Source organism: Mya arenaria, chromosome 17 (genome assembly GCF_026914265.1).
Source record: "Mya arenaria isolate MELC-2E11 chromosome 17, ASM2691426v1".
Classification (NCBI taxonomy): Eukaryota; Metazoa; Mollusca; class Bivalvia; order Myida; family Myidae; genus Mya; species Mya arenaria.
This window is the reverse complement of record NC_069138.1, coordinates 27,811,167-27,835,107: the sequence shown is the minus strand read 5'-3', so window position 1 is coordinate 27,835,107 and position 23,941 is coordinate 27,811,167. Positions and strand designations below refer to the sequence as shown.

The window sequence follows — 23,941 nt, the reverse complement described above, 5'->3', positions numbered from 1 at the left end:
ACGCAACAACTCTCAACACATGCTAAAACAAATAATATATTTTATTATATATGTATACAAATTCATCCTATAATCCAGAACTCAACAACACAGATTACATATCAATCATTCACACACGAGGTATACAATAATACAAGAGTCCATCTTCAGAGAGGTTCTAACAGCTTACTTGTGTCAATCCTGAAAAAAGCCAGGGGGTCTATGTACATGAATGTAAGGGATTCATGCAAAAAGCAGGGTAAAGGTACTGAGACATTTTTTGAACAAGTTTCCAAAGTCATTTACATTCATTTCAAGGTATTACCTTCTGTTTTTGATGCAAATGTCAGAAACAAAATCTTAACAAAGGTACAATACTCTGAAGTCAAAAGCTGTCAATTACGATTTCAGGATTATTCCTGAAGTTCTAGCCCGCTGCCCACAATTTCTCGAAACTCCCCAAGTCCCTTAAAACAGGATTAAGCTAAGCTTGCTATTTTTGTGTTTCAATAAATTGAGTAATATTTACTTCTTTAAGATTTGAATTACTTGAGATAGGATTAATCTTTATGATTATCACAATAAACCACTACATTTATCAAAATTGAATTGAAGTATGTATTTTTGCTTCTTGAAATAAGCTAGTTATGCCTTATAAGCTTAAAAAGATTCGAGAAATTGGGGCCAGATCTTAAAACTGTGTTAATTTGTCTTAAACATTAAAGCCCTTTCCTTCTGTGATATATCTGAAAATCGAAAGAAATATCGAGAAATTGTGGGCAGAACTTTAAACTGTGTTAATTTGTCTTAAACATTAAAGCCCTTTCCTTCTCCGATATACTGGAAAAGGGGAAACATTAATATTCCTGAACACACTTTTAGAAACACACCATTCAAGAATTAATATTGGAACGAAACACATTTGTCTAAATCATGAATGATCAACTCATCCCCTCCGCCTCTCTTTCCGCCATCTCGACAAAGAATGGATGTTCGAGTGCTTCTGCAGCAGTTATCCTAGTGTAGGGATTCAAGTCCAACAACCTTGACAGAAGGTGAAATGAAGAGTCTGGCACATTTTTCCATGACTGTTCGGTAGCAGGATCTATTTTAAAACCCCGTTTGGTGTGGTGTTTACTCAAGGGAGCTGCACGAAGCTTCATGCACATTGTTCGAAGGTCCACTGCTTTCTGAGCTGGGTTGCAGATTAAATTTTTACCTGAAAAAGAGTAACACATTATTTCATGATGAAAACTACCTGTAACCTTATACACTGTTGTAAGGCAAACCAACATAGTTTCGACTACAGTATATTACTGGGCTTCTCAAATTTTGAAACCTAAATTAGTCCTTCCCCAAGCACATATTAATTTGATTAACTGTGTCTCCTGTGATCTTCCAAGTGTTTGGACCGATTACAAGCATCTGCCAATTAACAGATACCATGTGATCAGTAGCTAGTAGCGTTGGTCTGATGGTCATCTTGTCACCTTTATTGGGTTTTGGGGATGACTGAATGACACACTTGGTTCATGTATTACAATTTCTTCAATTTTTTACTGACTTAGCCATTTTGGTTGGAAATTTAAAAAAAAATGAACAAATTTCGGACTGATTTTTTAGCAAATTTTCTGTTTTACAGAAATCAATCTGGTGAGGTCAAAATCAGTCCAGACCAACAAAGTGTTGGATTTTAGAAGCCCTGTTATGTTATATTGCAACAGTGTGCCAGTTGCAGGCTTTTACAAGGCATAACGAGGCCAAGAGGACTACAACCTAATTTTATGTACGGACCTTAAGAGTTATTAACAACAGCAAGCAACAATTGGTATGTTGCAGTACTTGAAATAACCAACTTATCTTGGAGAAGTAAAATTACTGTCAGACAAGTAACAATTAAATCTCTTACACCAAATGGGACATTTTTTGTATGAAACAATTTGTTTCAGTGGGTTAGGATTTGCTTTAAGAATTATGATGGAGTGATTACATAAACCAAAAGAACAAGATGTTACAACTTTGTTTTGCCTATTCCAGAATAAACAGTGAGTCAGTCTTTTGTGGGTCGGTAGTTTGGTAGGCCATCATGCCATTGCAAACAATTTTAGAGAAAAGATTTAACAATTTCGACATACCACAAGCCTTGGCTGCCTCCTTCACAGGCTCGGAGCCAAATGTGGATATTATTTGGGCTAAGGCGGTTAGGTCATCATTCGCCCGGAAGAATGGGTATCGGCCAGACATCAGTGAGAGAAATATCACACCAGCTGACCATATATCCACAGCTGAAAGAAAAAACAATAACACTATTTATCAATACCTATCTAAGAAGTTAAAAGTAACTTGAAACTCGGAAAGCTTAACATGCAATTGGTGCCAAAGAATAAGGATTGCCTTTGAATATTATTGTAGGTAACAATTATAAAGAACAAGAGCAAAGCAGAGTGAACACCAAAGTCCTTCTGTGGTTTTTCTGTTGACAAAGGGGCATACATCAATAACAAACCAGAGTCATTAGCCTTGCCGAACAGGTGCATAATGCAGTCATCGAAATTAGTATTTTGGATGAACAAGCCCGGATTCTTATACTCATGCTTGGCATTACATTTTTGAACAAGCCCTGCTTTTGAAATTTCAGAATTTGAGCAAGCCCGGAAACCTTTTAATCAGTGCAGGGCATGCGGGCTTGTGCTAATTTCGATCACTGGTAATGTATCAGGCAATCATATCAAATTGAATTTGGATATCTAAAATGTTTTTTTTAAGTTAATGCCAAGGTTAAAGGTTTTGCATGCCAAGGCAATGACAATACTTTGACCCTTTTCCAAGCTGAACATTATCTTCATACAGTGTTTCTCGACACTAAACTAAAATATTACTCTTTTTCAGTATAAAGTTCATTTTCTGAGTGGAAGCATACATTTCCTTGAATGCAGTTGTATCAACTGACATGTTACTCATTTAAACCCCAATTCAAGCATCACAGATTTTTTTAAATGTGAAAACAAGCAGCTGTCCATAGGGCCATACCCATGTACTAGAATGATTTTACTTGACATCTCATCACATCATTTGATTACCCGGATAATGAGGAATGGGGTTTTATAATTATTTTTATAATTAATTGTATTAAATTGTATATTTAAGCCTGGACCCATACGGGTCAAAATTCAGTTACCTGTAGACTGATCTGGACACTTCATGAGGACCTCTGGGGACCGAAACCCAGGTGTGCCAGCACGGGGGGCATTCTGGTTAGATCTGTGAAAAACACATTGGCAGTGTAAAGATAAAAACAGAACAAAAATCATTTTTGTAGAAAAAAACCCAGAATACCAGTGTTACATAGATGCACAAAGTAAGCAGATTAGCTCTTTTTAAATCTGAGTTTCGATCAATGGTCTCAAAAATGCAGGTATGCCTATTGCAGACAAAAAAATAATTAAGCCCAGTAAAAACAGCAAAGTAAGACAGGAATGCTTACCATAACAATGCAAATAATTAGTGCATCAAATAATAAATACTTTGTTTTTTTATTGTAATAAACACAAATTGATTTCACAGTCAACAACAACTAAATATCGGAAAATCAGATATATACAAATTTTATCTAGGGTCGAAAATAAACTCAAGGGTCAAAAGGTTTTGTCAGGTAGGGTTGACAGCAACTACAAATGTTTTTTTAAGCCTTAACATCCTCCCCCTTTTCTGCCATAGGCTTCCCTTTTATAAACAAGGCTAAAACCCTAATTGTATAATAATGACCTTACCTCGATGAACAAAGTGAGCAGATCTGTGGTTTTCCAAAGCACTGACATTGGGCGGGACGATAAGGTCGCACACCACTCTTTCTTTGTGACAACACATCGTCCTTCTCCTGGAGCATGAGAGCTCTCTTTGCAAGTAGCAATCTTCTAGGAGATTTGACACGCTTAACGAACACTGAATTACTGAGGTTTGGGGTGGGTGGGGTATACTGGTCGGCTTTTGGGTCCGCGGGAGATGCTGATGGCGTTCCCTTGGAGGTTTGACTGACAGGAGTGGTGGATGCAGAACTTTGGGAGTTATTCTAAATTAAAAGCGTAATTTGTGCATAATTATCAGCATAAACAAAACAATAATCTAATAAATTCCATTTAAAATCTTACTTTTCAAAAATTGTACACTCAAACTATCAGCAAAAGACAACAACTATATCAAGGTTTTAAATAAGCTTTGGTTGAACTGTCTAAAATTATAAATTATCTGACCAGCTATTGCTACTTATTCTTCTTAACATAAACTTATTTTTCCTAATTTTAAACAAGCCAAATTGCCATTTGAACCGGCCAGTTTGGGCAGCCGGGTTCTTCTTGACAACACAGCACCTTATTTCAATTTCATAAATGAATTACTCTCAATGGCCCAAAGATACACAACAAACTTGCTTATAAGGTAATGTCACCAAAAAAGCAAATCCAAATTTCAGAATATGTGAAAACATCTACAAAAATGTTCCTCAGCCAGGGACAAAAACTGTGAGGGCTATTCCAGTAAAACATAAAACCCACAGGGAAAGGCAGTTTTTTTAGAATATAAGTGGGTGTCTTAATTTGCTAATTTGAATCCCAAAATTTGCTTCTGCAGGGGGGTAGCATAATTTAAAAGTGCCTTCCCCCCAGGGTTATATGTTTAAATGAAATATCCCTTAGCCAGGAATACCAGGATTGCAATTATTTTTTTAGGCTTAATTATAACATTTTTGTTCAATTGCATTACTTTATGGATTGCTAAATCATGAACAGCCTGGATAAAGTAATACAGAATATTTATATGCTATCTGGATTACAAGGCCAAACAGAATATAACAGTGGTTTAGGTTAGCTGACTGACCCTCAGCTCACGAGCCAACCATAACAAGTGTCTGCTTAGTATTCTCTTTATTTACTTTTTTATTTAAAATCCCTACCTTTCAACCGTATACCAGTACTTTTTAAACAATGTTACCTAATCAGCACCTTTTTTGCTTGACCTCATTTTTCAAAAAAAATAATTAAGATATTAGCATTAATACGGTAGCCTTGAAGGAACTTGATTGGGATGTCTGAAACTCACCACACTACCTAACCAAGAAAAATACCTGTTGTTCAGAAAGGGCAGCTTTATTTCTGTCCGCTTGTGGTGTGGAGGGATTCGATAGGCTGCTGGTTTTAGACAGTGGAGCTTTGTGAGCTAGTCCAAAATCCACCAAGGCATATCTGCAAATAGAAAGAACAAGAGCTGTCACAGTAAGTGATGAATGCCCTCGAAATGCCAGTGAATTCAATGGAATCTAAAATGAATCCCATGTCTACATACAAGAAGAGCAAACATAAACAAAATAGCATATATGCAAGACCACATGATGGTTGACCTAACGTTTAAGAAGTAAGAGGTTGGTACCTGGACTTTGCACACAACACATAGTCTTTATGTACCGATACCATGTGCCTATTTATTTCTAAAATCCCTCCATGCATGACAAAGTTACAGTTAAGACACAACCAACTTTATCTATGTGCATATAATAAGCAGCACTCCATACTGATTAAACTCTATAAGGGACCTTGAACTCTGAGGAAGGTTTATCTGTTTGTCAAGCAACACATCCTTATATTTTTTAAGTTAATTTGCCTTTACTGTTTTTATGAAAATGGAACTCATTGTTTTCCTCGCATTGTCCAGGTTAGATGCCTGCTACTGGCAATCAAATGTGCCAATTTTAAGCCCAGACAAGCAAATTACAATGAATTTTAACCAATGAACTCTGATATTGGTCTTGCATATCCTGACATGCCAGTTTCTCATACATTTAAAAAACAAACATTACCTAAACAAATTTCAGCATGGACAAAAACAGTTTTGATCTATAACCCTTGACCTCAGCCTTCGGACATGGGCCTTGCACACCACACGCGGAATTTTCATGTTGAACATATGTGCTAATTGTTTTTAAAACCCCCAATGCATGACCTAGTTATAGCCGAAACAAGTCATTTCATAAGGGATGTTGTATTTTGATTGAAAATCCTGACCTTGACCTTTGACCAACTGTCATGTGAATGACATACTGATATCTTGTTGTGATTATTTTCTTGCCAAGTTTTTCTTTCAAAATCCCCTATAACATAATATAAAAAAATTGAACTTTGAGCCCCCTCAATCCAAAATACAATATATTTTACCAATAACCCTTAAGTGTGACTTTGATTTACCAATCTACTCATTGCAAACATTGTTGCAGTCATTTAAAAATCCCCCACACATGGCCAAATTACAGCCTGAGCATGTAATGTTGAGGCCAAAATAATATGCAGTCACCATGCACTTTAACCCTTAGGCTGCTGATGGCGATTTTAAAGGCTTTGCAAACAGCTTGGAACCAGACCAGACGCCGAGTAACTCGGCGCCTGGTCAGGTTCCAAGCTGTTTGCCACTCAGTCAATATATGCCCAAAGTTTTAAGTAAATTGAAAGAAATTTAGAATAAACCAGACGACATTTTTGAGCAGACGACAATTTACCCAGCATGCAAAGGGTTAATTAACATAACTGTACATGGAATACTTTCAACCATCTGTTTTACCTATTTGAGGCCCTATCAAAAAGAAAATTGCTTGGTTTGACGTCACGGTGAATCATGTCGAACATGTGGACGCGCCTCAATGCCAGCAGCATGTTGTACATGTAGTTATGGACATCTTGAAACGACATATGCATAAGGTAGTCCTAAAAATATAAGTTACAAGTGGTTTTTAACATTGAAGTCGACATGTAGGTTTAGGTACATGTACAGCAGTCTCTCACAGGTAAACTGCTTCTCAAACTTGCTCAAATAATGAATTTTAGATAGCAGGCCAAAGTAACAATTTTTATGCCTAACACTTGTGTAAAAATTAACGTTTGTTAACTCAGAAGTCTAATTTCAATGACTGTGAAAGTAGCACAAGTCCATAAGCATTTGAAATGCTTTCCATGCTTGCTCAAATTATAGATTTATAAAGTAGGGTTTGTTAAAAATGTTTCATACAAAGCATTAGAATTTGTTTTGATTAATTTTCGATGACTGCTACATGTACAAAGAATATCCAAGAGCAAACACTTACCTGAAACTTGATATGCGGGAAATACTGCATAACAATGACAACATGGTCTCGGTTACGTAGACACAGTTCCACTCCGATCACATTGTCACAGCCACTGTTAGAAAACAAACACAAAATCTACAAAGTACTTTTATAATTCAGTTATCCAGAATTTCTCAAACACAGAACTTACCGGACCACTTATCTAACCTGACACAATTCTAAAACTACAGCTCAAATGCTGTTGAGTACCTTCTTCTGAGAGTACATACCCTATCTACTATTGGAAGCAGAGAAGATTCTTGGTTATTGTAGCCTACAGGGCGACATCTTGGTGATGATAATAATATTAAGCGGACAATTAATTCTGTAAATGATTACTGCTAAAAAGGCAATATGTTGTATACATGTATATTCAAGACATCGTTGGTATGTGGTGCTTCAGGGCAAACATTGAACTTGACCACCAAATGTGTATGTATGCCCTATATCCTTTAGACACTTAAATCCCCCCTCTTAATGACTGGGGTGGCTGGTAGATATAGAGCTCTCAGGGCGAACATTAATCATAATTGTCAAGAGTGTAAAAATATACCCTATTTCCTGTAGACACTTAAGTTCCCCCTCTATACGACTAGGGTGGCTGGTGGGTATTATGTGCTTCAGGGCGAACATCTGTTCAATTTCTGGATAGTGTCGCATCTTGGCAAGGAAAACGGAACTAAACGTTCCTGAAAGGGAAGAAAAGGAAAATCATTAATAAGTGTGTTTCTGTCATCCCTAGAATGAGGTACTCTGAGTTATTCAAACAGAACTACCAGCATGCAGAATCTCCAATTTTGATATACTACTATACCAGGAAATTATATTGGAATTTCAACGTTTAAGAAATCAATTGTCCAAGTAAAAATATCTCTACAACAAAAAACAAGTGTCAATGCTCGTCTCTTGTTTTTTCTCCAACATGGGGAGATACAACTATAAATATTTCATCAAGTTTCAAAGAACACTGGCAAAGTCAGCACTTAACATGCCTTTGGACATCAAGAATGTAAACATAGTCAAGACAGATATTTATAAACATATATAAATTAACAGTTTGACCAAGATATCTTTAAACATTGAAAAATACTGTATGTCTCACTCTGATAATAGGGGAAGCATCTATGGTAGTTAAAAACATTTTCAATAATATATGTCAAGTGTTGCTCGCCCTACTCCAGGGCACATGTGCGGGCCATTTACGGGGTTGACAGAGTTGAGGAAAAGGTGTGTATTCTTGAAGTTAACATGATTGTGTATCAAGTTTTATGTTAATATCTTGACAGCACTTAGTCTGCCTAGGCCAATTTTGCACAAAGATGCTGCCATTAACACATATACAAACCTAGACTATTCTCTTTGAAAAACAGACCAGCCAAAAAGTCAAGGTTTTTTTACAACATTATAAATGAACCGACCTTCACCAATCTTGTCGACGACCAGGAAATGTTCCTCTACCTCTGGCACAAACTCATATAGACAGTCAATCTCCTCCTGAACATCAACTGGAAAAAGAAAACACCTCTGCAAGATGTTTATCAGAACACTTTAAAATTAAGGTTGCAGTTTAAAATATGTTTAAAATAAGTTGTTTGCCAAAAAAACACTTCAAGGAAGCTCGCTGATACTCCAATAAACCTCTTTCTCCATGCTATCATACATGTCATTCTATGCTATTGAAATTACCACATACAATTAACACATATCTGCATGACGTAGTGCATAAGTGGAAGTCCACTTTTACATGTACAAGAAGCTTTTTGAAACCTATGTATTTATCAAGGACTAACTTCTCTCAAAAATTGGAAAAGGGCTAAGTCTGGCCTTTTTGGCTATTCAAAGATAAAGGTTGGCCTTTTCAAAGAATTTCCCTGATTTTATTCTATTCCCAAAAGGATCAACCAGAAAAAACGAGTCCAACATCATCAAAGGTTTGAAAAACAAAAGTTGTTTACTTGGCAATCGTTTGGCTTTTTTCTTTGAACTGGAGGGTGTAGAATTGCGATCAACATCCACGGATTCCATGTCTGAACGAGATTTAAGCAGAATCTGAAATAAAAAAAATAGTAGAATTATTAAAGATAGACTGTAAATAAAAACTGATGTAAGAAGGGAGCTTTCAGCATTTATACATATTTACCATAACTTATCAATAAATGTTAAGGCCAGTATTTCATGTGCAAGCTGTCAGCATCCACTGTGCGCATCTATCATCAACATTTAAAAATGAAAAACATGTGCCATGTGACTGCAATAAGAATCAAAACTTCTATAATGCGAAATATTTTACTACTCCTATTGAACTGTTATTTATGTAACATAAAGTTAATGCATAAACAGTTGTTGTTGTCTAAATGAATAGTAATGCTACACTTTCAAGACATATGAATGCATCAATTGTACTTTATTTAAATGATGGTAAAGTTTAAAGTGGTCGCTCAAAGATCGGGGGTTGTCACCATTTCATTCTTGTTTTTGAACTCTCAGAATGTCTCTATTTTTAATGACTGTTCATATCCTGATCCAACTCATGATAAAAAAAGCATATATATACCTGTATTACTCCATAAGGCATGAAGTAGAGAAACAAAAGTATTCGACTAGTTCGATTAAAAAGTAAGCATACAGCGGATGCAGAAAGTGTGCACAAGGATTATAAAGAAAAGGCAGTGTGTGTGGACACAGTGGCAGGTTGCGTTGCTTTGACACACCACGCCCCCCCCCCCCATCCGTTTTTTTTATCAAATTTTAGTACAGGTGAAATGGAAGTCAAATATTGTCCAACAGAGCCGTGCACACGATTTAAAATCTTTGTTTATTGCTTTACGCATATGCCGATTGCGCAACCGGAAATTATTCACGGCGCATGCGTTGGTGCCCTGCTTGCATCTACGATATAGTTGCGTTGCGTGGGTAAATTTGTTCGTGTATGCACATACTAGCTGGCATGTATAATTATTGTAAACAAAGTATGAACATTGTTTTTTAGCGTGCACGGCTCTGTTGGACGATATTTGACTTCCATTTCAACTGTATCGTGATAGATATATTGTTTCTCTTATGCACACGTGTTGAATTGATGATGCAATAGCGGGATGATGCATTTTAGTCTGGAAAATTTCGGTGAAAATTGCGGGTAGTTGGTTCGTCGAGTAACATGTTTTAGTAATTCGGGTTTGAAATTGCATTTGTTTTCGTTAAAACTGTACATTTTCTTAAAGATTGACACTAACTCTACAAGGAATGTCCAAAAATGTAGAGTTTGGTTAAGATTTGATAAGTTATGGCCTCTAAACACGGTCATGTCGGCAAATACATGGAAATTCAGGGTCAAGTCGTCCCCCTTTACAAAGATAATAAAATAAAAAAATTAAAAAAAAAAATATTTGCCAATTTTCACAAGTTACAGTTACCACAACATATTCTGACTAAAATTTGATATAAAAAAAAAAATTGATAAAAAAACGGACGGGGCGCGTGGTGTGTCAAAACAACGCAACCTGCCCCTGTGTGTGCGGATGCTTTGCCGGAAGATGAATGAGCAGCCTACACTGCTGCAGTCCAGAGCTTTCAGACTTAAACCCATAACATTTAGTAAAATATATATTAAACCATTAAAAAACATTTGTATTTTCTTTAACAAATACGTCGTAATGACCAATTTCGGATTAAAATGTTTACCGCCTACTTGTTGTTGTTTTCAGCAGCGTCCTGTCAAATTTGGCGCGAAATATTTTAAGTTATAAAAATAGCAAATAATTAAGTCCTATCGTCTGCCCAAGAACGGTCAATTTTCACGATCTCATGAAACATATTTTGTATTCGTTGTGTTTTGTCTTTACCTTATTTGTTACAAATTCATGATATAGTGTGATTAACAACTTGTATTAAGAATCTTGTCGTCGTTCCATCTTAATAAAAACATGGACTTTAGTTTAAATATAAATATCGTCCTTGAAGAAAGGTAAACGCGTTATTCAATACCCGTGAAATTTAACACAATAGTTTTACTTTAATTAAGTTAATGAACTTGAAAATATAAAGTACAATAAAGAAAATTATCAAAACGAAAATGCGAGCAAAAACTGCTGTAAAACGACTAATGAAAATGTGCGGATGTATATCACCATTCCTACTGGCTTATTTGTTTCTTATGAATTTCAACAAGACTCAACGATGGCCGTTTAACCGTACTCCAAATATGGAAGGTTAGAAAAATACACCATTTAGAAGATTACAAAGATAAACAAGTAGTGAAATTAACTGATTAAATCTGTATGGCCACTTAGCAATCTAGAAGTCTGCAATAGTTAAAATAAAAGACGTTTTAATTTTAATACGCGGCAACAGATGGATCGACACTTAAACATAAAGTTTCTCTTCAAATTCGGACTTCGCCCATTTTGAATTTGGATTTTGGTTCGATAATCATGTATACATTCGGATATTTTCCTTATTTAGACATTTTATATAGGAAAGCAATAATTTATAGTGCATTTTTGTAATGCAATGTCGGTACTCATACAACATATACAAGTGTGTACAATAGTCCATTTCATTAAACGTTTCAAGTTTGAATACCTTACAAAGTGATTGAAAATTTGCACTGGCAATATGGTTGAATAACTTAAAAACATATTGTAGCGGGTGTATCTCGGCCGAATCTAAACCATGATGATGAACTGGTACAGCCTCGGCCGGCAAATGTCCGTCAGCTCGCAAAATACTTCCCGTGCTCAGAAGAAAGCCGCATCGATGCCATGGAGACCACCGTTGTGCTACCAAACGCCGAACACGTCACAAAAGATACGAGTAAAGATAAATATATCTACAACATGGCGTGGAGAGGTAACAACGATAGACTACAAGAAATGGGTATTGATTTGCCTAGTTACTTTACAAGATGTTTGAACGTTAGCGAGCAACATTGGAACCTTTCGTCATTGTTGATACCTGATTATTTCAGTGGCACCACCTGTGCTCCCCCGGAACCTGAGTTTTTTGACGTTAACAAGTGGCATGTATGTTTGGATCAAATCTTTTAAAAAACCTTTATATAGCTAAAATTAAAGGAAATGGCAATCAACCTTGCGTTTAAATGTAATTTAAAATATAAAGATGTTAACTAACTGAATTTATAGGTAGAAGAATTTTGGAAATCAACTAAAATTTTAGCGGAGTTATGGCACTTTTCATATCTCTCGCAGGATTACAAACAATCAGGATTGCAGTTTCCTTCAAGAGGCGACTTGATAACTCGTATAGTAAAAGAATAAAGTCATGATAACATTGTTTGTTTCATAATAGAAAATAATCATCAAACAAACAGTCGTTAACCTATCGAAATTTAATTTTTTAGACTGCCCTGGCCAGCTACATGGGGTCGGGAAATACCTGGGTCCGTCATATTATAGAGTATATCTCAGGTATTTATAGAGTCTTAGTTCAATAAGAAAAAGCTTTTTATTTTTCATTTCAAATGATTGGGTGTGTTTGGACACTTTCGCACAAGTTCGAAAAAGCACGCTATGCGAGCAAAGCAGTGCTTAAATTAATACATATCTGTAAAAAAAAACAGCCTATAAACTGAGGAGTGAAAATAACATCTTTAAGAACTACTTTTAAAATCAACTGTACATGTAGTTTCATCTCTGTTCATGCATGAACGACAATGAAAAGTGCAACATTATTATTATTATTATTATTATTATTATTATTATTATTATTATTATTATTATAAAAAGCAATTAAGCATTTATTCAACATGAAAGGCACGTAACCTACTAAGATATAAAACATAAATTGCTATCTCATTGTTTAAGATTTATGACTTAATTAAAACGAAATTTAAATTTAAGGTGTTGTGACAGGCAGTATATACGTTGATCGAGATTTGCTAAATGAATTTAAAGGTAAGAACAGCACCATGTAGTTTGTAATTACAAAATAGACATTATTGGATCGTAAATATTTACGATTGACGCCGTTGACAGGACAGCTCTAACATTAAACTGACTGTCTTGCATTTATCAATGTTTTGCAACATCGGGGGGTAAGGTTGGTGGGGCGTAAGACAGGACAGGGGGTGATTGCCGAGGAATTTGATAGCAGAAAATGCAGCTATTCTAAATCCACTGGGTGTGCCCGCAATGATAAATAAGTTTAAGGTAACACGGGAAATGTGATGGAGATGAACACCCACGAGTTCCTCAGTCGGCACAAATGCGTACATGCACATCATTAAGTAAATATATGATGAAAACATATATGTATTAAACTATGAAGTTCTTATCGATGACCTACTTTTCAAGGTGAAGGTCAAACAGAAAATGTGATGGTAATAAAGACCCATGAGTTAGCCAGTCGACACAGACGGACATACAACCGCGCAGTGATCCTGCTAAGACACCCAGCGGATACCATTATGACCTTGTACAACTACGAGAGGTCAAGGTCACATACTGGTCACGTGGACAAATGGATGTTCGAAGCTGATGGTAGGCACCTTTCGTCTAACCATGATCATGACCTTGACCTACATAGTTTCTTTCATTAAGTTTATTGGACAGCTTAGATATAACACAAATTAGTTGATTTGGAAGTCAAGGTGTAATTCATGTAAATATGAAGTCATTAATTAATTTTATGTACCCATAAACTTTATTAAAAAGACATCCACTAATTAACACAGGTAGGATACATTTTATACAATACCTATTTAGGACTCTAGATTGGGGAAAATCACTTCAATATAATAAACTGTTAACACTAAAGCATCATTGAAATAAATGTAAAAAACATCAAAAGAAATATGAGTGACCAAATATCATTATGACATTTTGTACTGTGTGTGAAGAATGTAAATGCACCAATGTTGGCTATTGATGTAGTCATTCTAAAATGCCGTCCAGGCTTTTTTTAATGATGTTTAGGCTAATGATGTGCAGTACCTGTTTATGTTTTTTTTTCACAATGAAAGTTTAGAAGGTACATACGTGTCGTTCATCTGATGGAACATTTACACCATATACACCTATGTTTAAATATTGGAAATATCAATCTTCTAAAAAACAATAAATCTACCAACCATTTTTCATAATTTTCAAATACAGTCGAACCACGTTGGTTCGAACTCGCTTGGCTCGAATTGGAAATATTAGAAATATCACTCTTCACAAAAAAAAACAATAAATCTAAATCTACCAACCATTTTTCATAATTTTCAAATACAGTTGAACCACGTTGGTTCGAACTCGCTTGGCTCGAATTGGAAATATTAGAAATATCACTCTTCACAAAAAACAACAATAAATCTAAATCTACCAACCATTTTTCATAATTTTCAAATACAGTTGAACCACGTTGGTTCGAACTTGCTTGGCTCGAATTGGAAATATTAGAAATATCACTCTTCACAAAAAACAACAATAAATCTAAATCTACCAACCATTTTTCATAATTTTCAAATACAGTCGAACCACGTTGGTTAGAACTCGCTTGGCTCGAATTGGAAATATTAGAAATATCACTCTTCACAAAAAACAACAATAAATCTAAATCTACCAACCATTTTTCATAATTTTCAAATACAGTTGAACCACGTTGGTTCGAACTCGCATCAGGCTCGACTTCATCGTTGGCTCGAACTGGATGTAAAGGACCGATTTCTATAATCTAATAGGTAAACATTCCCGCTTGGCTCGAATTTTCCTAGGCTCGAGGAATTTTCGCCGGTCCCTGGGAGCCAACGGATTTTGACTGTATGTGCTTTAAAGGTGTATGATCATCATTATAAATAGAACACCGCAGTTACATGTATCTAAATAATATACAGGCACATAGCATAAGTAATTACACCCAGCACATTATCTTTTACAGACTGGAAGCTGTTTGTACAAAGCAACATATTTTCCTGGCAGAGGTTTTACCAGAGCTGGACTGAAGACTTTTCAGGGCCAAAATTCTATCTCTCCTACACCAGACTACAAACTGAATTTTACACAGAACTGCTACGACTCGCTCAGTTTCTAGACATTCCTGTCACATTTCAAAAGTTGTGGTGTTTGAAAAGAGAAATGGAAAGTGGTTACCATAGAAACAAGGCTCCCTGGATTGACAGGGGTTCATTTAACAAAGACATGATGAAGGCATTAAATCAATCTGCTAGTTTGGTGAAGAAAGCATTTACAGATGTGTTTGACACTAGTGTGGAGGATTTGATATGAAATTGTTCAATGTATTACGCAAATAACCAGGGGTTCTAACACCTTGTTATTTTTAATCCTGAAAAATAACTTGCGACTGTTTGAGCATGAGGGATTCAAATATTTTATTTCAATAAGACAAGGCAGCATCGAATTGTCAATACAAGCTAGTATGAGGCCGATTATACATCATTTTACATGATTAATCGAATATTTTGTTGCTGTCTCAGCTGAGTTAACCCGTTTAAAATTAGCGCATAATTGTTACCCAGTTTATAGTGTGTATATATTTATATGTATTTAGCATGTGAAGTCACGTACCGACGTTATTTTTAAATTGCTTGGGTAGACAGGCCCAGTAAATTTTGAATTCGAAAAAATCGCAAAAACTACGAAAGGTACATGTGTCGTAAGGAATGTGATACATCAGTAAGTGCGATTCAATGCTTTGGACACAACGATATCAATTTTATGTGTGTGACAATTTTCTTTTTTTCTTGCAATGTATTATCTGGTGTCTAGACTTTTAATACGTCCACCTTAACGGCCGTCAACTAGTCTTTTGACCATTATTTTTTACTTTGGCAGACTCAAGACAGGGGTACATAAGAAATGTCAAAATAATAAAAACAAGAGATGTGTTGTCAGCGCCTTGTTGTCAGGATTATTTGGACAATTGAATGAAATTTGCATGGACCGAAATGATAGCTGATTTGTCATTGACATTGGATGCCTTTGAGGCAGTTTTAAGATTATAACCATTCAAAGTGTGAGGATAGAAGGTACAGTTTTAAATTATGTTCATATGATGACTGATATTTGCAGATAAAAATGAATCCTCTTAGCAGCAGAAAATAAATAATATGACAAAATTTTAATGATGAATTTGAGTTATGACCATGATCTTTGACTCTTTGACCTCAACATCCATAGGAGTCATCAACTGGTCACCCAAAACCTAAATGTCAAGTTTGAGGGTCATGGGTGCAGGCATTGTCAAGTTATTAACCGACAATCTTTTTGAACCCAAGGTCACTGTGACCTTGACCTTTGACCCTATGACCCCTGAAATAAAAGGGGTCATCAACAGGTCGGGCCCAACCCCCAAGTCAAGTTTGAGGGCCATGGGTGCAGGCATTGTCGAGTTACCACTCGAAGAACATTTTCAAATTCAAGGTCACTGTTACCTTGACCTTTGATCCGATGACCCCTGAAATAAAAGGGGTCATCTACTGGTCAGGCCCAACACCCGAGTCAAGTTTGAGGGCCATGGGTGCAGGCATTGTCGAGTTTTCACTCGAAGAACATTTTCACATTCAAGGTCACTGTGACCTTGACCTTTGACCTCTCAATTCAATAGGGGTCATCTACTGGTCAGGCCCAGCCTCCATGTCAAGTTTGATGATCATAGGTCCAGTCATTGTTGAGATATCACTGGAAGAAGCATTGTTTACTTTTTTCGCGGTAAAGGTCACTGTGACCTTGAACTTTGGCCAGATGACCCCCAAAATCAATAGGGGTCACCTACTAAACAGGGCCAACAAAATGGGTCATCTACTGATCAGGCCCAACCTCTAAGTCAAGTTTGAGGGCCATGGGTTCAGGCATTGTCGAGTAATAACTAAGATAACCTTTTATCATTAACGGTCACTGTGACCTTGACCTTTGGCCCGAAGACCCCTAAAATCAATAGGGGTCATTTACTGGTCAGGTCCAGCCTCCATGTCAAGTTTGAGGGCCATGGGAGCAGGTATGGTTTAATTATCACTTGGACAACCTTTTATCATTCAAGGCACTGTGACCTTAAACTTTGGCCTGATGACCCCCAAAATCAATAGGGGTCATTTCTGGCCAGGCCCAAACTCCACGTCAAGTTTGAGGGCCATAGGTGCAGGCATTGTTGAGTTATCACTCGGACAACCCGTTATCAGTCACGGTCACTGTGACCATGACATTTGACCCTATTACCTCTAAAATCAATAGGGATCATCTACTGGTCAGTCCCAGCCTACATGTCAAGTTTGATGAGCATAGGTCTAGGCATTGTTGAGTTATCACTCGGACAAGCTTTAAAATCCTTTTACCATTAAAGGTTACAGTGACCTTTGACCTGATGACCCCTATAATACTGGTCATGCCCAACATTAATGTCAAGTTTGGTGACCATAATAAACTAGTTTTAAACTAGTGTTATGATTTTTAATTCAGTTAGAAATCTCGCCGTAATATCAACGAAATGAAATCGCGAACTGATGATAACCAATGTACATCTTTTGATAACTTGTAAAAACATTTGCATCGTCTAGTTTATATTGCTGTTTGTTTATACAATTTATTTGGTTTGTGTATAACATAGAGGGAGATAACCACATCGCCTTTCTCTAACTAAATAAGTTCTTTATTTTTTTCTGAGTGTTTATAAAACTTAGTTACTCACTAAGATCGTGAGTAAAACAATTATACCCTAACAAATAAAAACGGTAAATGCAATTCGAAAGATACACATTTACATTTTACAACACAATATATTTGTAAAAACAATTCATTTGGAGGGTGAATATATATCATCAATATTTATATATTAAGTTCAATATTTCATCTGGGACAAATGACAAATTCTACTCCCAGATTTCATTCAAATTGTCCACATATACAACATTACGCCTACTGGCAATCAAACCAAACTCGCCTACAAAGATGGCCAGTGTAAAACCAGAGATAAAACTTCAGCCCGATTATGAAATGTAAAAAGCTCTGGAAAACTGTTCCCATCGCACCCAAGCAACGAGTATGAACAAAAAATGCACTTCAGCCATGTATATTCAATAAGCACATATATACAGCAACATCAATTTTAATGCACGTTGATAAATAATGTCCATGTACTGCGCACCAAAACGCTTTAAATGGTGAAATGCGTAAACGAAGTTCTAAATCATGGCATTGTGATGTCCATTTGGGTTTCAGATGTCTTCAGTCATTTTAGGCGTGATTTCTGACGGTGGCCACGTCATCCTTTCTAAACGATACAACAAGGAGCACCTACCACGATAGTTTCCGTCCGTAAGGCGATGTGAACATTGAAATGCTTGCTTCGACTCGAACGAAACTACAATCAATGTTATTTAATCCATGAACCACATGCTATATACGATTCGTTTGAACGTTACCGAAATGTAACATTCTTCTAGTGGTAGTCCTCTTCTGCATTTTAACTGGTCCCTTACAATTATTAGAAAACACCAACATTAATGCATATTTTTGCCATTCGAGAATGTACACGTATGTGTCTCTAATATTTACACCAAACGATACATACATTGTTCAAAAACACATTTTGATATATAAATCGTTAAAAAAACAAGAGCGGGAGGGTGGGACATACTGGCTAAATAAACGAATGTTATCGCTGCCAAATACAAAACTTGAGTGGCGCACCACGCCTTTAACTTTCTTCTATAGCATAGCACGAAAACCTCGTGAATTCCTGCCAATATCCTTCCGCCAAACTCCCCCCCTGAAGCAGACAACAAATCTTAAATTTTGAAACGGAACTAATATTAACTCACTAAAATCGTGAGAAAACCAAGTATTTCCTATTTAAAACAAGAGGGCCAAAAGGCCCTGAATCGCTCACCTGTCATATATTGCACATTCTTCCATTATATACAAATATTGAAAACCTAAGCCTATGAACACGGGGAGTGGCCAATTTTGACCCCAGGGCTAAAGTTTGAACAATCTTAATAGCGGTCCGATAAACAATGCTTCATACCAAATATCTAAGGCCTTCGTCTTTTGGTTTCGGAGAAGAAGATTTTATAAGTTTTCATCATATACATATATAAGGAAACCCATGACCGCACGGGTGGGGCCATTTTTTTACCCCAGGGCCAAAGATTGAACAATATTGGTACAAGTCAACTAGATGATATATCATGCCAAATATCTAAGCTCTTGTCACTACTTGATTTTACGTGTGTATCTATATAATTATGTATATTTGTTATTAATTGTTGTATGTGGCCCATATTGAAAATTGGTATGTGTACTAAATATGTTATCCAGTTTAAATTAATATGTTACTTGTCTTTGTGAGTTCGGAGAAGATTTTTTAAGTTTTCACTATAACACATATAGAGAAAACCCATCAGCCCCGGGGTGTGGCCAATTTTGACCCCAGGGCCATAATTTGACAAACTTTGTAGAGGTCCACTAGACGATGAATCATGCCAAATATCTAAGCTCTAAGCCACGTAAGTTCAGAGGAGATGATTTTTGAAGTTTTCACTATAAACATATAGAGAAAACCCAAGATCCCCCAAGGGGGCGGGGCCAATTTTGACCCCAGGGCCATAATTTGAACAAATTTTGTAGAGGTCCACTAGACGATGAATCATGACAAATATCTAAGCTCTAGGCCAAGTAAGTTCAGAGGAGAAGATTTTTTAAGTTTTCACTATAAACATATAGAGAAAACCCATGACCCCCCGGGGCGTGGCCAATTTTGACCCAAGGGCCATAATTTGAACAATCTTGGTAGAGGACCATTTTGTGATCCTACCTACCATATATCAACGGCCTAAGCCTTGTGGTTTGGGAGAAGAAGATTTTTAATGTTTTTCCTTTCCGTTGCCATGGCAACCAGAGTTCTGCATGGAATTCAATTCTTTGAACAATTTTTAAAGGGGACCACCCAAGGAACATTCCTGTGAAGTTTGGATGAAATTGGCTAAGCGGTTTATGAGGAGATGTCGTTTAAAGTAAAAGTTTACGGACGGACGGACGGACGGACGACGGACGGACGCCGGCCAAATTGTGATCACAAAAGCTCACCTTGTCACTATGTGACAGGTGAGCTAAAAATAATAATATTGATAAAAGGGTCACCTATTAAAGGTACATTTCTTTAAAAATATTTTCAAATCAGGCCAATATTTTTTTAAGAGAATATTTTCAAAGTTGTTAGAATACATATATTGACAAGTTGCATTAACATTAGGCTAAAATTGTGACCTCTATTGTGTTCACAAGGTTTTTCTACTAATTGACCTAGTGACCTAGTTATTGACGGTAATTGACCCAATATCGAACTTGACCTAGATTTTATAGAGATGATCATTCTGACCAAGTAACATTAAGATTAGGCTTAAGTTGTGACCTCTGTTGTGTTCACAAGGTTTTTCTACTAATTGACCTAGTGACCTAGTTATTGACCGCGAATGACCCAATATCGAACTTGACCTATATTGTTCTAGAGATGATCATTCTGACCAAGTTGAATTGAGATAAGCCTAAAATTGTGACCTCTATTGTGTTCACAAGGTTTTTCTACTAATTTACCTAGTGAGCTAGTTTTTGACCTGGGTTGACCCAATATGGAACTTGACCAAGCTTATGTTAAGATGATCATTCTGACCAAGTTTCATTAAGATTAGGCTAAAATTGTGACCTCTATTGTGTTCACAAGGTTTTTTTACTATCTGACCTAGTGACCTAGTTATTGACCGCGGATGACCCAATGTGGAACTTGACCTAGATTTTATAAAGATGATCAGTCTGACCAAGTTTCATAAAGATTAGGCCAAAATTGTGACCTCTATTGTGTTCATAAGGTTTTTCTAATATCTGACCTAGTGACCTAGTTATTGACTGCGGATGACCCAATATCGAACATGACCCAGATTTTATAGAGATGATCATTCTGACCAAGTTGCATTAACATTAGGCTAAAATTGTGACCTCTATTGTGTTCACAAGGTTTTTCTACTAATTGACCTATTGACCTAGTTATTGACGGTAAATGACCCAATATCGAACTTGACCTAGATTTTATAGAGATGATCATTCTGACCAAGTTACATTTAGATTAGGCTTAAGTTGTGACCTCTATTGTGTTCACAAGGTTTTTATACTAATTGACCTAGTGACCTAGTTATTGACCGCGAATGACCCAATATCGAACTTGACCTATATTTTTCTAGAGATGATCATTCTGACCAAGTTGAATTGAGTTAAGCCTAAAATTGTGACCTCTATTGTGTTCACAAGGTTTTTCTACTAATTGACCTAGTGACCTAGTTTTTGACCTGGGTTGACCCAATATGGAACTTGACCTAGCTTATGTTAAGATGATCATTCTGACCAAGTTTCATTAAGATAAGGCTAAAATTGTGACCTCTATTTCGTTCACAAGGTTTTTCTAATAATTGACCTAGTGACCTAGTTATTGACTGCGTATGACCCAATATCGAACTTGACCCAGATTTTATAGAGATGATCATTCTGACCAAGTTGCATTAAGATGAGCCTAAAATTGTGACCTCTATTGTGTTCACAAGGTTTTTGTACTAATTGACCTAGTGACCTAGTTATTGATCGCAGATGACCCAATATCGAACTTGACCTAGATTTTATAGAGATGATCATTCTGACCAAGTTGCATTGAGATTAGGCTAAAATTGTGACCGCTATTGTGTTCACAAGGTTTTTCTACTAATTGACCTAGTGACCTAGTTATTGACCGTGAATGACCCAATATCAAACCTGACCTACATTTTACAGCGATGATCATTCTGACCAATTTGCATTGAGATTAGGCTAAAATTGTGACCTCTATTGTGTTCACAAGGTTTTTCTACTAATTGACCTAGTGACCTAGTTATTGACCGCGGATGACCCAATATCGAACTTGACCTAGATTTTATAGAGATGATCATTCTGACCAAGTTGCATTGAGATTAGGCTAAAATTGTGACCTCTAATGTGTTCACAAGGTATTTCTACTAATTGACCTACTGACCTAGTTTTTGACCCCAGATGACCCAATATCGAACTTGACCTAGATTTCATAGAGATGATCAGTCTGACCAAGTTTCATAAAGATTAGGTCAAAATTGTGACCTCTGTTGTGTTCACAAGGTTTTTCTAATAATTGACCTAGTGACCTAGTTATTGACTGCGGATGACCCAATATCGAACTTGACCTAGATTTTATAGAGATGATTATTCTGACCAAGTTGCATTGAGATTAGGCTAAAATTGTGACCTCTATTGTGTTCACAAGGTTTTTGTACTAATTGACCTAGTGACCTAGTTGTTGACCGCGGATGACCCAATATCGAACTTGACCTACATTTTATAGAGATGATCATTCTGACCAAGTTGCATTGAGATTAGGCTAAAATTGTGACCTCTATTGTGTTCACAAGGTTTTTCTACTAATTGACCTAGTGACCTAGTTTTTGACCTGGGTTGACCCAATATGGAACTTGACCTAGCTTATGTTAAGATGATCATTCTGACCAAGTTTCATTAAGATAAGGCTAAAATTGTGACCTCTATTTTGTTCACAAGGTTTTTCTAATAATTGACCTAGTGACCTAGTTATTGACTGCGTATGACCCAATATCGAACTTGACCCAGATTTTATAGAGATGATCATTCTGACCAAGTTGCATTAAGATTAGGCTAAAATTGTGACCTCTATTGTGTTAACAAGGTTTTTGTACTAATTGACCTAGTGACCTAGTTATTGACCGCGGATGACCCAATATCGAACTTGACCTAGATTTTATAGAGATGATCATTCTGACCAAGTTACATTGAGATTAGGCTAAAATTGTGACCTCTATTGTGTTCACAAGGTTTTTGTACTAATTGACCTAGTGACCTAGTTATTGACCGTGAATGACCCAATATCAAACTTGACCTACATTTTACAGCGATGATCATTCTGACCAATTTGCATTGAGATTAGGCTAAAATTGTGACCTCTATTGTGTTCACAAGGTTTTTCTACTAATTGACCTAGTGACCTAGTTATTGACCGCGGATGACCCAATATCGAACTTGACCTAGATTTTATAGAGATGATCATTCTGACCAAGTTGCATTGAGATTAGGCTAAAATTGTGACCTCTAATGTGTTCACAAGGTATTTCTACTAATTGACCTACTGACCTAGTTTTTGACCCCAGATGACCCAATATCGAACTTGACCTAGATTTCATAGAGCTGATCAGTCTGACCACGTTTCATAAAGATTAGGTCAAAATTGTGACCTCTGTTGTGTTCACAAGGTTTTTCTAATAATTGACCTAGTGACCTAGTTATTGACTGCGGATGACCCAATATCGAACTTGACCTAGATTTTATAGAGATGATTATTCTGACCAAGTTGCATTGAGATTAGGCTAAAATTGTGACCTCTATTGTGTTCACAAGGTTTTTCTACTAATTGACCTAGTGACCTAGTTGTTGACCGCGGATGACCCAATATCGAACTTGACCTACATTTTATAGAGATGATCATTCTGACCAAGTTGCATTGAGATTAGGCTAAAATTGTGACCTCTATTGTGTTCACAAGGTTTTTCTACTAATTGACCTAGTGACCTAATTATTGACCGCGGATGACCCAATATCGAACTTGACCTAGATTTTATAGAGATGACCATTCTGACCAAGTTGCATTGAGATTAGGCTAAAATTGTGACCTCTATTGTGTTCACAAGGTTTTTCTACTAATTGACCTAGTGACCTAGTTTTTGACCCCAGATGACCCAATATCGAACTTGACCTAGATTTTATAGAGATGATCAGTCTGACCAAG

General features: G+C 36.4%; 2 protein-coding genes across 5 annotated transcripts; one reads left to right on the top strand and one right to left on the bottom strand.

The window, feature by feature from the left end:
* Positions 1-23: 23 nt before the first annotated feature.
* Positions 24-10,848, bottom strand: LOC128224370 (cell division cycle 7-related protein kinase-like). 4 transcript variants are annotated; one of them, XM_052934187.1, is made up of 11 exons: positions 10,805-10,848; positions 9,079-9,172; positions 8,542-8,628; positions 7,677-7,812; positions 7,103-7,196; positions 6,583-6,725; positions 5,099-5,216; positions 3,750-4,048; positions 3,158-3,240; positions 2,115-2,264; positions 24-1,198 (listed from the first exon to the last, which is right to left on the bottom strand). In XM_052934187.1, the coding sequence occupies exons 2-11, from the start codon at positions 9,146-9,148 to the stop codon at positions 921-923; spliced, it is 1,458 nt and encodes a 485-aa protein (XP_052790147.1). In that variant the 5' UTR covers positions 9,149-9,172; positions 10,805-10,848; the 3' UTR covers positions 24-920. The 4 variants fall into 4 exon arrangements, with proteins under 4 accessions (XP_052790147.1, XP_052790149.1, XP_052790148.1 ...); XM_052934189.1 differs by having other exon boundaries at positions 10,812-10,848; XM_052934188.1 differs by having other exon boundaries at positions 10,782-10,847.
* Positions 10,849-11,958: 1,110 nt separating this feature from the next.
* LOC128223337 (WSCD family member AAEL009094-like) lies at positions 11,959-15,836 on the top strand. Its single transcript, XM_052932615.1, has 5 exons — positions 11,959-12,144; positions 12,483-12,549; positions 12,982-13,035; positions 13,435-13,620; positions 15,002-15,836. The coding sequence occupies exons 1-5, from the start codon at positions 11,959-11,961 to the stop codon at positions 15,346-15,348; spliced, it is 840 nt and encodes a 279-aa protein (XP_052788575.1). The 3' UTR covers positions 15,349-15,836.
* The last annotated feature ends 8,105 nt before the right edge of the window (positions 15,837-23,941 follow it).

What these genes read in the sequence shown, in the direction of transcription:
- LOC128224370 (XM_052934185.1), bottom strand. Translation starts at nt 10,709, where the DNA reads ATGGGTTTAAGTCTGAAAGCTCTGGACTGCAGCAGT. An exon ending in AAGCTCTGGACTGCAGCAGT is followed by an intron (nt 9,173 to 10,673) that starts GTAGGCTGCTCA and finishes TTTTTATTTCAG; the next exon opens with ATTCTGCTTAAATCTCGTTC. An exon ending in GTGTCCAGATCAGTCTACAG is followed by an intron (nt 2,265 to 3,157) that starts GTAACTGAATTT and finishes TTTTTCTTTCAG; the next exon opens with CTGTGGATATATGGTCAGCT.
- LOC128223337 (XM_052932615.1), top strand. Translation starts at nt 11,959, where the DNA reads ATGGCGTGGAGAGGTAACAACGATAGACTACAAGAAATGGGTATTGAT. An exon ending in TTGACGTTAACAAGTGGCAT is followed by an intron (nt 12,145 to 12,482) that starts GTATGTTTGGAT and finishes TTAATTTTTTAG; the next exon opens with ACTGCCCTGGCCAGCTACAT. An exon ending in TATTATAGAGTATATCTCAG is followed by an intron (nt 12,550 to 12,981) that starts GTATTTATAGAG and finishes TTTAAATTTAAG; the next exon opens with GTGTTGTGACAGGCAGTATA.